Source organism: Sceloporus occidentalis, unplaced genomic scaffold, assembly GCF_023333645.1.
Source record: "Sceloporus occidentalis isolate IW3139 unplaced genomic scaffold, rSceOcc1.0.p SCAF_1, whole genome shotgun sequence".
Lineage (NCBI taxonomy): Eukaryota > Metazoa > Chordata > Lepidosauria > Squamata > Phrynosomatidae > Sceloporus > Sceloporus occidentalis.
The window spans coordinates 280,115,116-280,130,970 of NW_028316981.1; the positions used below are offsets into that span (position 1 = coordinate 280,115,116).

Below are 15,855 nucleotides of genomic sequence, written 5' to 3' on the forward strand. Positions count from 1 at the left end.
ACAAGAATGAAGAGAAGTAAACCCATCCTTATATATCAATCCTATGAATAGCTATGCAGAAGTTCGATTGAGCTGAATGGGGCTTATTCCCAGCTAACTGTCTATAGAATTATAGAACAGAGGCTGCATCTACACTGCAGAAATAATCCGGTTTGACACCACTTTAATGTTCATGGCTTAATGCTATGGAATTCTGGGAACTGTAGTCTTGTGAGAAATTTAGCCTTCCCTGCCAGAGAGCTCTGGCACCACAGCAAACTACAATTCTCAGAATTCCATAGCATTAAGCCATGATCATTAAAATGGTGTCAAACTGGATTATTTCTGCAGTGTGGATGCAGCCAGAGAGTTGTACCACAAAGAACCACAGTGTTACCACACCCTGCATACCCTGACTTATTCTGAGATACAAATATTTTGTTATATTTTATGATAATAGTAATTACAGAGTCCATAATCATGAACCTGGAAAGGTCAGAAGTGAACTTCTGACTGGTCACAGACCTGAGGGCATATGACAAGCCTCCCCCCCCCCCCCACTTCATGACTGTGAAGATTGCTGCCTCAGCCCCTGTGATGTGCATTTCCTCTCAAAGATTATTGAATCATGGAATCCTGAGTTGGAAAGGACCCTAAGGGCCATCCAGTCCAACCCCATTCTGCCATGCAAAAACACACAATCAAAGCATCCCCAACAGAAGGCCATCCAGCCTCTGTTTAAAAACCTCCAAAGAAAGAGATTCCACCAAACTCCGAGGGAGTGCATTCCACTGTCGAACAGCTCTTATGGTCAGGAAGTTCTTCCCAAAAACATACAAAGGTTTGTCATTGTAATGCATTAAGCCAATATTTCTGCTGAACTTTCCCAAACTCCATCCTATCCCAAATTCTCTGAATTTTCCTGATCTTATTACTGCTTGATTAACACAATGTCACCGTCATCAACCAAAAACGTTCCTTTTGTAGCTCTGAAGTTAAAACCATCAACAAAATGGGAATCCCATTGAGTGTGAAATCCACCCAACTGCCTCAAGACTATAAAAAGCCTGCCTTGGCACTCACACATTGGCTCTGTCTGAAATCAGGCAGGAATACTGCCAGATTTCATACAGACCTCTCAACACAGGCTGGCTGCTCTGCATGTTTCTGCTAGTCTTGTTGAGCCACTATCCCTTCCATCATTCCCTGACTGAGGTCCACTTCTGGATTGGTAAAGTATTGCCTTCTCTCAATCCTGCTACAAGCTACTACCTTTAAGTGTGTGTGTGTGTGTGTGTGTGTGTGTGAGTGAGAGAGAGAGAGAGAGAGAGACAATACTATTACATGACTGGTGATTTTTCCCTTTGCTGTTAAACAATAAAACTGAGGCCCGTTCCGCACAGGTGTAATAGTACGGACTGGGTCCGTACTATGGTTAGAAAGGGGCGTCCCTTCCGGACGCCCCTAACCCTAGCACGGATCGAGTCCATACAAAATGGCGGTGCCCGTTCCACATGGGGGCCGCCATGACTACGTCACCACTGCGCCGCCTCCAAATGAGGCGGCACGGTTGTGATGTCATCACGCCGCATGAGGGCACCTAGAGTGCCCTTTCTGTGGCGCAAGAAAAACAGAGCTCCTTCTGCGGTTTGCATTGCTGGCGCAGCCTTTAGACGGCTGCGCCAGGGACGCAAGGGAGAAAGGGGCCGAGTGGCCCCTTTCTCCTCCTCCCTGCCGCCATCGGGTGTCCTTGGGGCATGAAGCCCCAAGGACACCCCTTTCCAGGCCGCGGAGAAGCGGCCTTTTGTCGCTTCCCTGCGGCCTGGAAAGTGGCGGATTGGGGCCTCGGAGGCTGCCATTCTGGCAGCTGAGGCCCTGATCCGGCGAGGAAAGGGCCGGTTACAGGCCACCCCAAAGGGGTGGTGTGTAACACGCCTATGTTTTACTTTGCACTCTGAGAGTTCTAGTTCTTAGATCTGTTATGCAAAGGTGAGATCCTGATTCTTTGGGATTACCTGGAGCCCTGTTGCTGCTATTAATCTGAGCTAATACAATTCCCCTTTTATATATTATTTGTGGGTGCCATCTTGGTAACCAAGCAATTTGAGTAACAACAGTACAGTGCTCCCACGTCATACACGGGTGCACTATACGCAGCTTTCAGCTTATGCTGAAAGCCACGCGCCAGTACTGGCAATGGGGCACCATGTGCACAAGCCCCATTGTTTTCAATACTGCATTTGCAGTATTTCCTTTGCACTGGGGGGGGGGGGGGTCCAGAATGGATCTCCCGTGTAAGGCAAGGTCCATTGTAAATTAAAATCATTACACTAAAATTAACATGTATGGAAAATCCACACTGTATTAGGATTGGATAAGCTAAATTCCAAAAGTACAAAGGGGCTTTCCGTTCGGATTATTTTCGCGTTATTTCTCTTTCACACCAATGCAGCTGACAAACAACACCCAGATTTTAAAATCCCATTTCTGCATGGGATTTGACCAATTCGCCCTCCTTGTGATATACTCCATAGAAGAGAGATCTTGTAGTGCCCTTTGGAGACTCCCCGAAAGAAAGAAGTGGGCAGCAGGAGCTTTCCTAGGCTTCAGTCTACTTCCTCAGATGCATTTGTATATTATAATAATGATGATGATGATGTAGAGAGATCTTGTAGTGCCCCTTGGAGACTCCCTGAAAGAAAGAAGTTGGCAGCAAGTGCTTTCCTAGGCTTCAGTCTAGTTCCTTGACCAAAAGCATCTGAGGAAATAGACTAAAAGTCTAGGAAAGCTCCCGCTGCCAACTTCTTTCTTTCAGGGAGTCTCTACAAAACCTCTCTACAAGATAAAAAGCATCCGGCTAAGCCTGGGGGTTATATAAATGGCAGGCTTCTTGGTGAGGCTCCAAGGGAAGGCTTTTGGGGTATCCTGGACAGGGGGAGGTTGCAATGAAGGGCCTGTCCGGGAAAAGGAGGACCTGTGGCCATTCTTGTTGATCCTATTTGGGGGACACCTTTGTAACCAGGGATCACTGGGAGATCTGGCTTGCCTTTGGCCAGAGACCTAGCCTCCAGATGCCCCTGGGGCTGGGGGGAGCAGATCACTTTTTTTGGGGGGGGGGAATGGTTCTTCCTCCCCCTTGCTCTCCTTTAGCTCCTCCTTCCTTCCTCCCTTCTTCCTTTGCTTTGGCTGCTCTGCTCTGAGCCTTTGCTGATGCTGGAGCTCAGTGAGTGCCTTCTTGCCTTTGCAACAGGTAGCAGCTCCCTCCCTCCCTGCTCTCTCTGCCTGCCTGCCTCCATGCCTTTCTCCTAAACCCTGGCCCAGCCCTCTCCATCCGGACCCAGGCAGCAAGAGGCACCAGGGAGGCTCTTCCAGGCAAGGACCACCAGCCATCAGAGCGCCTCGATCGCGGGAAGGATGGAGCCCCTGGCCAGACGCAGAGCCGCCGTCTTGCTTTTGCAGATCGCCTTGCGCCTCACTCCTGCCTTGGGCGCCCAGCCTCCGGCCCCCCAAGGTAAGCAGGAGAAGGGGGCTTCCTTGCCTGGACGGGGAGGGGCTCCTCTTGGCATCCCTTGGGGCTTGGCTCCAGGATCCCCCCCCTTGATACCAAAAACCAGGGATACAATGGCATCATGAAACGGTGTCCCTTACATCAGTCAGTTTATTTCCTTCGACCAAAGTTAGGTGTCCCTTATAAAAAGTGGCTTGCTTTTGGAATTGATACTATTTTTCAAGATTTTCAAATCGCAGGTGGTTGAATCCCTTGATTTAAAAACTCCATAGATAGAGAGGACCCCCTCTAGATACCAAAAACCCAGGGATGCTCAATCCCATTCCATACAATGGAGTTTATCACACTGGGGCTAGTTTTGGCATTAAAGAGAGATTAAAGTGCATTTAAAGCATCCTGCAAATAAAGCACAAATGGTGAGTAATTGTGCGAATGATTATCATGCACAATTCCACAAATAAAGTGATATTGGATATCGTTGTTTGAAATTGTTTTGCCTAATTATGCGATTTTTCTGGGATATTCATAAGATAAACTCCCAATCTTCTTTGTGTGATAAACTCTAATGGCATCATGAAATAGTGTCCCTTATATCAATCAGTTTATTTACAGTCTTCCTTCAAGCAAAGTTAAGGGTCCCTTATATAAAGTGTCTTACTTTTGGAATGGATGTTATTGTTCAAGATTTTCAAGCCGTGGGTGATTGAATCCCTAGATTTTAAAAAAATCCATAGAGAGGACTCCCTCTAGATACCAGAAATCCATGGATGCTCAAGTCCATCCCATACAATGGCATCGTGAAATGGTGTCCCTCATCTAAAATGGTAAAATCAACATTTGCTTTTTGGAATCTATATAACTTTTGAATATTTTGAAGCTGTGGATGGTTGAAATTGTGGATAAAAAAAATCTGTGGCTACAGAGGACACTCTCCAGATACTTATGGATGCTCATATCCCATTCCATATAATGGCATAATGAAATGGTGTCCCTTCTATAAAGTGGCTTGATTTTGGAATTTATATTATTTTTGAATATTTTCAAGCTGCAGAGGATTGGATCCATGGATAAAAAAAAACAATCTAGAGGGCCAACTGTATCATTCTCGCCCAAGAAAGAGGGACAAGAAAAGGTGTTCCCAGAATAGAGATTCAGAGATTATTGTTATTATTATTTGCCTAGATCCCCCTCCCCTCCAACTTTTTGTTGATATTGGTTTGCTGGGTTTCTCTACTTGAAGTTTGCAAAGAAAAGAAAAGCAGAGGAAGAGAATGGGACTAGGTGGCCGAGAGGAGAATTCCCAACAGGATTCAGGAGTGTTTATTGTCCAGAGAAAGGAGTTTGATGGGAAACACATGGCAGCCCCCAAAGATCCTCAACCAGTGTTCCTCCTCCCTCTTCCTGCTGGAAGCGAAAAGGAAAATACACACACACCAAAACACCCCTTAAATTTATTCATCAGACTTAGCAAGGAGGTTAATTTTGGAAGTAATCTTTTGCCAGGGTCAGGAGAGTACTTCCAGAAATAAATCCTGCCTTAGGAAGTTTCTTTTGAATTAAAGTTTTGATTCAGCAAAATCAGAGCTGCAAGGTTTTTCATGACAGACTTTTCTCATTAAGGAATTCCTTTAGAATAAAAGATTACAAAGGTGTTTTAATTTGAAGTCTACTGCCTGAATTTATGCAAACAAATGTTAACTGATTCTTGTGGAGAATTTCTTACCTTGAAAAGGTTCTGAAGGAGGATAAGGACATATTTACATCTTTTCTTCATTTTTTAAAATCTCCTTTCCCGTGCTTCTCCTTTTTGGTCTGGACTGAAAAGATTAACAGGTTTATAAATCTAGCATCCTTTTTGTGTCTATGCATGAGAAATACTACAATTTTATAGTAAATGTATTAATCTTTAAGTCATCACAGGACTCCTTGTTTTTGCTGCAACAAACTACAAATGAATGTGATCCATTTCTTCATTCATTTTTTTAAAAAAAAAGACCAGAGCTTTAGCTATGAAAATATGCTATCTGAATATAAACAATTTTATGTGTATCTCTAACAATAACTTTAAATTTATTTTTCAAAAATAAATGATTGATTATATTACCAGAATTCTCCTCAGAAGTGAATGAAATAATGAACTTCTGAAATAATTCAGAACTGGATTATTTAGTTTAATGGGACTTACTCCCAGGTAAGCCTCCTTACAGGATTGCAGCCTTTGCTGAAGGCATCAATCCAAAACACACTTATTGGAGCATGTCCCATTGAACACAGTGAGATTTATTTCTGAGAAAACATGTATATGTTTATACTGTGATATATTTTAATTAAAAATTATACCCTGCTTTGTTTTGTAAAAATGACCCAATCAATCAAACTCAAATGAAACAAACCAATAGGAAGTGTCCAATGCAATACAACAAAGGGAAGGACAACAAGAACAAAAAAACAGCAAATACGAAAGTCATCATACCCAGCAGAAACAGGAGTAAAAGCCCAACCAGAATAAAGAAACAAAATTTTAGTTTCTCCAGAAGGCTACTTGGAAGAGGCTGGATTTTGCCTGATGTTGAGAGCCATGTAATGTCTAAGCCCTGGGAAGTAAGGGTGACCACTTATGCCCTGGCAAACAGAAAATGCATCTCCCAGAAAGAGGCCAGAAAAGACACAAATCTTCATAAACTTTGTATATGTTAATTTATACATAGAGGTGTCCATTTATAAATAAATGCTGTAATTTAAACAAAATACTGTAGATCTCACTGTGCTGGGGAAGGCTGCAAGTTGTTGTTGTGTGCCTTTAAATGGTTTCTGACTTGTGCTGACTCTAAGGCGAACCTATCATAGGGTTTTCTGGAGCTGAGAGTGTGTGACTCACCTAAGGTCACCCACTGATTTTCCTGGTGGACTGGGGAATTGAACCTTGATCTCCAGAGATTCAGACCAACCCTCTAACCACTATGCCATGCTAGGTCTACAACATTTTCACAGATGACAATTAGGAAACATGTGGTCATGCAGCATCAGAGTGTGTTCAAGATAGCAAAACTGATTAAGAAGGAAGAACTCACAAGCTAGGAGAGCCTGTAGCAGGCCAAGAGCAAGGTTCAGCCTCCTTTTCATCTCCCCTGCTAAGTCAGTTGAGAGCAAACTTCTTTTGCCCTTGGAATCCAGATTGAAGTAACATATGAAGTAAGCCCAAATGATGGAGGAAAGTAGGAGTGGGAACAAAAACTGGAACATTTTAAAAGCAACTGAAAAAATGAGACAACAGAGGATTAATAGGACTGCCTCTGACAAATTGGGACAGTTGGAAGGTATGAGATTGTGCTTGAGTGACTTAGGTGCTGTCAGGATGCTACTCTCTATCCAGGGTCTTTATTCTCCTTTCTTATAGTTCACCCTTAAACTGAATTTCAAATAGAGAGTGCCAGTGATGTCACTAGCTAGGGTGTCACCCAGTGTGGAGGGTGTTACACAGGAAGGGCACCTGTTCACCCCTCCTGTTGCTCCATCACTGACCTTCCATCCCAGGAAGGCAGCCCAGCAACAGAGCAGCCGGGAAGGCTGTGCATTCACCCCTCCTGCTCCGAAGGGGAAGGAGGGCCCAACCAGGTGTCACCCCTCCTCTGAGATGTCACCTGGTGCAGTCTACACCCTCCACCCCAGTGATGCCACTGGAAAATGTTTGCCAATAGAAGACTCTCCTTTGACAGCCATTCAAATAGGGTATTGCCTTCTGTAAAGTAGGACACATGGTCACTTTATGGGGAGAGCATTTTATAAAGTTCAACTAAAAAGGATGCATCTTCAATCTGCAAAACTGTCCAGAGAAGATTTCTGATGTCGATTAGAACACTTCTATTATCATTGTGATATGGCCTTTGTAAGCTGTAGATGTAGGAGGTTACCACAGGCAACTTATCCCATCTTTTCCCCGATGGGACACATGTGCAGTTAACTGTCAATGATGGATGTTATTGCATTCTTCCCTGGCCAGGCATATGCAGCCCATATGTAACCCATGCTTGTCCTGTGGCATTTCAAAAATTGGATTTTTCAATTTTTGAAAAGCTGTGGGATAAGCCTGGGTTGCATATGGGCTGCATACTCCCGGCTATGGGAGAATATGATAAGATCTGTCACTGACAGTTAAATGCACATGTATCCCATTGGGGGAGAAAGATGGGATAAATCATGTGCTATAATCTCCCGAAACAAACTGGAGCAGTGGTTTTCAACCTTCCTAATGCCGCGACCCTTTAATACAGTTCCTCATGTTGTGGTGACCCCCAACCATAAAATTGTGGTGTCACGGTTCCTAAGACCATCGGAAATATGTGTTTTCCGATGGTCTTAGGCAGGGGTCGGCAACCTCCGCCCCGCGGGCTGGATGCGGCCCGCGGGCGCCTTTCCGCCGGCCCCCAGTCCCTCCTGCCGCCGAAATCGCCGCCGATTTCGGCCGCTCCAGCCGCCATTTTGTCCTTCAAAATGGCGGCACCCATTAGGAGGCCCGCTGCGGCCTCCAGAGCCCTGAAACAGGGCTCCAGGAGCCGCACCGGGCCTTTGGGAGGCCTGCTGCGGCAGCCGGAGTCCAGAAACGGGGCTCCAGGAGCCGCACCAGGCCTCTGGGAGGCCCGCTGCTGCAGCCGGTGCCCTGAAACGGGGCTCCAGCAGCTCCAGCGGGCTTCTGGGAGGCCCGCTGAGGCAGCCGGAGCCTTTAAACGGGGCTCCGGCGGCCGCATCGGGCCTTCCAATGGGCGCCGCCCACCTCCCTCCTGGCTCCGCCCTCCCTCATCCCTCCTATAAATGGAAGGGCGGGGGGGAAGGAGGAGGAAGCAGAGAGAGAGAGAGGGAGTGGAGGAGGAGAGAGAGAGAGAGAAAGGGTGGGAGGGAGAGAGAGGGAGGGAGGGGAGAGAGAGAGAGAGAAAGGGTGGGAGGGAGAGGAGAGAGAGGGAGGGGAGGAGAGAGAGAGAAAGGGTCGGAGGGTGGGAGGGGGAGGAGAGAGAGGGAGGGAGGGGAGAAGAGAGAGAGAGAGAGGGAGGGTGGGGGGTGGGAGTGAGAGGGAGGGAGGGAGGGAGGGAGAGAAAGAAAGTGGTTTGAGACAGTGGCATGCATTTTTTGCTGTTTTGTGGCCTTGCCTAGTAGCTTCCATTCTTGCAAATATTGCTATTATTATTGTTGTTATCCTTTGGTATTCTCTTTGCAAAATCCCCCCACATGGACTTGCTTGCTCTTTTCTGGGTTGAGACAGTGTGCATGCATTTTTCCTGTGTTATGGCATTGCCTAGTAGCTTCTTGCAAATATTGTTATTATTATGCGGCTCCACCCCCAGAGGGTGGAAACTCCACCCCTGACATGTGGCTCTGCCCCGGATAGTGGAAGCTCCGCCCTGGCATGCAGCTCCGCCCCAGAGGGTGGTAGCTCCACCCCCATATGCGGCTCCGCCCCCGGAGGGTGGAAGCTCCACCCCCCGGCTTCAGCCCCCCAGTTGTCTGAGGGACAGCAACCCGGCCCCCGGCTCAAAAAGGTTGCCTACCCCTGGTCTTAGGCGACCCCTGTGAAAGGGTTGTTCGAACCCCAAAGGAGTCATGACCCACATGTGAGAACTGCTGAAGTAGAGAGTTAAGTTCCATTGAGTTCAGTGGCACATACTTCTGAATACAAATGTTAAGGACTATGCTTCTGGAGATACTCTGTTACTAACTGCTGGAGACTGTTGCACTTTGGGCATATCATGAGAAGACATGACTCACTAGAAAACATAATAATGCTTAGAAAAGTTGAAGACAGTATGGATGAATAGATTCAATCAAGGAAGCCACTGGCCCTGAGTCTGCAAGACCTGAGCAGGGCTGTTGATGACAAGACAACTTGGAGGTCTCTTATTCATGAGGTTGACTGCAGTTAACAACAACAAAGGGAGAGGGATTCTTTAAGGCTGAAACAGTAATATTAAATGTTTTGGTCCCACGAGTCATCTAAACAGGTCACTGTGGAATGGGGTAGGAATGTTTCTTTTTCTCTGTGTGGACACGGCTGCTGTCTTGTGGCTCAGTTGCATCTCTCCCTCCATCCCATCGCTTGGCTATTTAATGAGCGTAGATGCTCCTCTGGAATGTGGCAGCTGGCAGGAGCAGGTTTTTGAATGAAGCTTAAGGGGCTAGCAAACAGCTTCTTGTGCCTCATCCAAAATAAGACATTTGTGCACAGAACCTCAAGTCAAGTGCATACATCAGCAACAGCTTTCCAGCCTCATATTTTGGGACTGTGGCTGTAGATCACCTCAAAGAAGTTTGAAATGAGAAAATTATTGTCCACTTTGGCTGCATCTGCATTGCATAAATAATCCCGGTTGGCACCACTTTAACTGCCATGGTTCAATACTATTGAGTCCTGGGAACTGTAGTTTGTTCTGGCACCAGATCTCAGAAAGTTAAATATCTAATAAAACTAGAAATCCCAGAATTTCATAGCAGTGAGCCATGGCAGTTAAAGCGGTGTCAAACTGCATTATTCCTGCAGTGCAGATGCAGCCTCTGAGGTCTTTTTTCTGTTTTGCTTTACCTTAATTGCTTCATTATGCCTTCCTAAATATGGAGTACAGACAATGTTTAGCAGTTGTGAAGAGGAAATACAAGGCACTTGAAAGCAGAGAAGTGAAGGAAATTTGGAAAGAATGAATGCAGAAACACAGAAGGGGAGGAGAGAGTATTTAAAAACAAAGCACAATTCAAAGGAACCTTTTTAAAGGGCATGGGAATTTAACCTGTAATTTTCAGGATAACAGCTGTACCTCAGTTAATGGAGTAGATGTGTTCCTGGGTATTACTTATTTAACACAAAATTTGGTACCAGATGCAGAAATAACATGGAAAGAATAGGGATATGTTCCTACACTTACAAAAGAAGAGTAATTCAACATGTTTGAGCAATTTTTTTATTCAAAACTAACAATATGCACCTGTAAAAAGAAACCAGCTCAGGTGGGCCTTGCACAAGTTTTTTTTTTTTAAGGAACTTTCTATAGACCACTTGAAAGGTTTTTCCAAAATGAATTCAAGAATTTCTTTTTATTCCATGAGCCTCCATTTTTCTTAGGATCTTCATTTTGACAGGTAGATCTACTTTGTTTTTTGTTTTTTTTAAACATGCTTGGGGCATCTAGTAAGGCAACCTTACCTAACTTCTCTATTTCTCTATTGTTTGCTCTTTACTCATACTCAGTAAGGGATTCTTGAGGCAGTAACTGTTTGTCTTGCCTGGTGTAGGCAAGCACATACAGCTACATAAGAGTAAAGTAGAATCCTATTCTTTGGAGATTTTCACATGGGAACGGGATAGGGACAAGATTGCTCCCCTGACCTTATCCCCTCCTTAACCCATCCGAGACTGCGATGGCACAAAAGGCTTTCAAATCATAGTATCAATTCTGTCATTAACCTGGCATTAAAGTGGCATTGCATTAACGTAAAATTCCATTAATGCAAAATGCTGGCCAATGTCACTTTAATGGCAGTTAATGGTGGTGTGATAATGATGGGATCTGTGCGACTTCATCTGAAAGCCTTTTGTGCAATTGCCATCATTCACTCTTCCTGGATGGGATGTACGAATCCTGTCTGAAAATCCTTCCTGCGATCGCATGGGAAGGATGGGAACATGATCACTTGTCTGATAATCCTCTTCCTATTCTTCCCATTTTAAACTTTATTGCATTATTGCTATACATTGCTACAGCCTGATACTGAAAATCTGTGTTTCCCCAGCCCTTCTTCACCATCCTCCCAATGTTAATGCTACTAAAAAAAAATTATTCCATCTAGGCAGAGGACAACAAGGAAAAGAGAAGCTGGTCTGGCATAAAAACCTTTGTAAAAAGGAGCTTCTTTGTTAACTCTATGCCTGTATTACTTAATTATTATGAGTTTAAGTACTAAGCTATATCTTTAAAAGCTCCTTAATATTGCAGATGAAAAGACCTCAAGCTAATGTTCTCCCCAATAAATGTAGGACATGAGTCTAAAAAACTGCCTTCTTGTATCTAAATATTAAAAAATATATATTGTATCTAAATCCATCCAAAGTGATGCAGCTGAAAATGTTATCTCTTTCTTTAAAATTAGTGTATTAGATGTGGTTAAGTTATCTGAATTATGACTTTAATTTTCAATACGATTCCTCACAACCATTAATAGGTACTATGGAAAAGGATATCCTCCTCTCCCTCCCCACCACACATATACTTTGCTTTGAGAAGTTCATTCAGAAAATATTGAGCTTCTTTTTCTAAAGATGCCAATCTGTGTCCGAGTGACCTCTGGATTGTGTGAACAATTGGTTTAATTCACTGAGGGAAGTCATGCATTCTGTGTACACTTGCAAGCTTACATGTTTTTGTAGGTGCTCCATTCTTCTGTGTCAATTAGCTTCCGATAGTGTCAGCAGCTAGTTATTCTGACAAATATGGCCACAGCAATTTAGTACATCATCTTTGTGTCTCTTCGGTAAATGGCTTATCTAGCGAAAGATGAGAAATTTACCGCTTCTCTGCTTCCTCAGTTTTCATTGGTCCAGATAGGTGGTTAAATTCTCCACATTACTAGACAAGATGTTACAGATGGCCCACTTTGATACTGGCCATGGTAATTTGCCACTTAGTAAAGTGTCTATGTTGGCTGGAAGATTTTGGAACTGGCAGTCCAAACTAGTAACTTTTCCAAACGGTATTTTGCAAGCCATAGTCCTTGTTTCACACAGTGATGACAACATGGTTGAAGAATATAGTGTGTGCGCTTCTCCTATACAGTATTACATACATAAAAGAAATGTGCAACAATGCAGTGGTATCACCAGGGGGATGCAGGGGGTGCAGTCTGCACTGGTGACACACCAAAAGAGGGGTGACACCTGGGGGTAAGAAGGGATGAGCATGCCCTTCCAGGATTCACCACAGAGACAGCTTCCTCTCAAGGAGGAGGCTGTCCTTGCAGCAGAGGAGAAGGGCAACCATACCCCTTCAGGCTTTGTCGAGGTGGAAGTTTCCCCCTAACAAGGGAGCTGCAATGTCAGCAAAGCCTGGAAGAACAAGTGTACCCTTCAGGTTTCATTGCAGTGGTGACTCCCTCCTCAGGAGGAGGCTGCTGCCACGGCAGAGAATAAGGGTGAGAGCACCCATTAGTCCCCCTGGCAGCCCTCTCCCACACCGAGGTGGGGATGCCATTGCATAGATGTTCTATATGGAAGCCCATGAAAGTCTAATTTGCATCACCCAGTCCTTTTTTTTAAGGAGAAAGAATCACACGTGAGTAGTTCATAGTTAGGGCTGCCCCAATTCATTGTGTTATGTAAAGTGAAGAAAAAGATGGCACTCCTTCCTGTTCCATATACTGAGACAGTGTCCTTCACCACCCTTGAGAGCACCTGGATAAATTAGTGGAGATAGAGGAAGCTACATGGCATGCAGCCCTAACACACAGCTCTCCTACCTAATAATAATAATAATAATAATAATAATAATAATAATAATAATAATAATAATTTTTTATATATCCTGCCTCTCCCTACGGATCACACATTCTTGCATCATACATTCTTTGGTGGAAAAGAAGAATATACATTACCTCTACTGCCATACAATGATTATTACCCCTTGGTTGAGTATGAATGCAGAATAAAGAGAAGAACTTCCCTGCTTCTCTCCCCACTTTCTTTGCCTCTCCTCAGGATCTGTCTTTAAGTCCTTAAATGTATGCACTCCTATGTTTTGCTTGTTGTTGTTGTTGCTGTTGTTGTTGTGTTCCTTCAAGTCATTTCCAACTTATGGCGACCCTAGGGTGAACCTATCATGGGGTTTTTTTTTTTTTGGGGGGGGGGGGGTTGGCAAGGTTTGTTCAGAGGAGATTTGCATTGCCTTCCCCTGAGGCTGAAAGAGTGTGACTTGCCCAAGGTCTCCCAGTGAGCTTCATGGCCAAGCTGGGAATTGAACCTTGGTCTCCAGAGTCGTAGTCCAACGCTCAAACCAGTACATCACACTGGCTCTTGTGTTTTGCTCCCTTTTGCACCCTTTTGCAAATTATTTGGCCATGGCTCTCTGTTGCCTTTTCATGTGGCACTTTCAATACGCAAAGAGTGTTGTAACTTGATCTATTTAACAAGCCCATTCTTCAACAAAGTACCCACCCAGTGGAATTGTTCTTTGTGGCTAAATCCAGAGTGTCTCCACACAGAGCCAGAAATAAGTCCAGTGTGCTGTGAAAAATGAACCACCAACAGTGGAAGCTTCCAGGCAGCATGTTTTCCCCCATATCAACAGAGTGGCTTATATCAGAGTACAGCTTGGTCATGGAAACAGCACCATGTTAATTCCTGAAAAAACAAGAGTTTAATCTGGTTCTTGGCATTTTCATAAAGTCACATGAGTTTAGTTTGAAGAGCTATATTCCAAAAAGATCTCATTTTAATCTGGTGGTAATTGAGAATATCTTTCAAATTATTTCAGAAGTAATATATAATCAACAAACAAATTCACAAAAATAGTCACACTGAACATGATCCTAGCCAAAACTGAGTATGTTTCAGTCCCATTGATTTCAGTAGGAGAGATAACTGCATGCTTATGTATCCCCCCCGCCTTTGAAATCAGTAGGAGACTGACAGGACTTGTTTAATGTTGGTTCTCATATCATTGTACACTTTCAAGTGTAACATTGACTCTACATGATGGTATATGAAATGTGGAACATTCTGCTTTCCTAATGTTGTTTACATCAAATCTTAAGGCACAGTATCTATAAAAGTGCCATTTGTAGTACACCACTATTTCCCCCCCGAATGCCTGCCATTTCTTCTTTGAAAAAAATAAAATACTTAATTTCTTCTTGCATTGAAAGAAGAGCCTGTGGTATTCATGAACATGGGTGTAGCCACAGGATGGTGGAGGCAAACTGAAGGCATTGCCTCCCTCCCCAGTAGGGCAGCATCCTTATTCCCTGATCTGGGTTGTCTGAATTAACTTTCAGTTTGTTTGCCTTCATCCAGTCCATTACTAACAGCAGACATTGCTTCAGTACTGAGACAGCTTCCTTGGAATCAGATGGAAAGGAGAGATATTGGGTGAAATCAGTATATTGGTGACACCAAATCCCAAACCTCTGGATTACATTTCCCAGAGATTTCTTGTAGATATTAAACAGTTTTGGGGGACCAAACTGAGTCCTGAGGGACCCTGCAAACCAACAGCCAGGGCATTGAACAAGAATCCCCCTACAACACCTTCTGATTTCACCCCTTCAAGAAGGACTGAAATCACTGCAGAAGAGTGCTTCCAAAATTCATCCCACAGAGGTGGCCAAGAAGGATACAATGGTCAATGATATCAAAAGTCTAGTAGAACCATCAGGAACATGTTCCTCCATCCAGTTCCCTGTGTAGATCATCCAGCAAAGCTCTCTCCATCCCATAAGTAGGCCTGAAGCCAGATTGAAATGGATCTAAACAATCTGTCGAGATCAATTTCAATGTTTCACTCTCTGCAATGTTAGAAATTTGGGAAAGGAAGGAAAATTTCATTTCAGGGAACAGAAATCTTATCTAGGGGCAATGTCTGTGTTTTGTCCCCACTATATCTACCCTCTTCCTCATGGGGGAGAGAGGCAGGCTAGCTCCAACTGCCTGCCTGAAAGAAGAAAAAGCCCTCCTTCTGACCACCATCTTGAGGGGGAGAGAGGCCTGGCCTGAAAGACTAAGAGCCCTCCTTCGGACCACCATCTTGAGGGGGAGAGAGGCCTGGCCTGAAAGACTAAGAGCCCTCCTTCTGACCACCATCTTGAGGGGGAGAGAGGCCTGTTATGTTTTATTTTGACTTTGTATTGTATTTCCTGTTGTACACCGCTTTGATCTAATTTGGAAAAGCGGTATATAAATAAACATTATTATTATTATTATTATTATTATTATTATTATTATTATTATGACTCTGCAGCCTTATGTCTTGGCAGATAGTGATGTTTTTCCTTCTCATCCCATCCACTATACACACCCCAATTCTAGTACTCACAGACACAGAAAACATCATGCACATAGCCCTGATCACACAGTTGGAGAAGAATCTATTTTGGGCCTGTGGCTGCACCTATTCAGAAGTTATATTTATACAAATACTGATCAATGCCTCAGTATAAGGTAGCCTTCTGTATTAATCTATTTTCTTATTCCATGACTCAGAGGTTTTTGGTGAGATAGTTTGTCAAAAACCCTTTTAAATGGAGGGTCCATAACTCAATGGTCTGCATCAGCACTGCAGAAATAATCCAGTTTGATACCACTTTAAGTGCCATGGCTCAATGCTGTGGAATTCTGGGAAGTG

The 15,855-nt window shown here is 44.1% G+C and overlaps 1 protein-coding gene across 2 annotated transcripts in view; it reads left to right on the forward strand.

The window, feature by feature from the left end:
• Nucleotides 1–652: 652 nt before the first annotated feature.
• Nucleotides 653–15,855, forward strand: part of THBS4 (thrombospondin 4) — a 71,347-nt gene continuing 56,144 nt past the window's right edge. For both annotated transcript variants that reach the window (XM_089512957.1, XM_089512966.1), the window contains exons 1-2: nt 653–820; nt 3,230–3,490. In XM_089512957.1, coding sequence (XP_089369083.1) covers nt 3,394–3,490 — 97 coding nt within the window. In that variant the 5' untranslated portion in view covers nt 653–820; nt 3,230–3,393. The remainder of the gene's footprint in view (nt 821–3,229; nt 3,491–15,855) is intronic.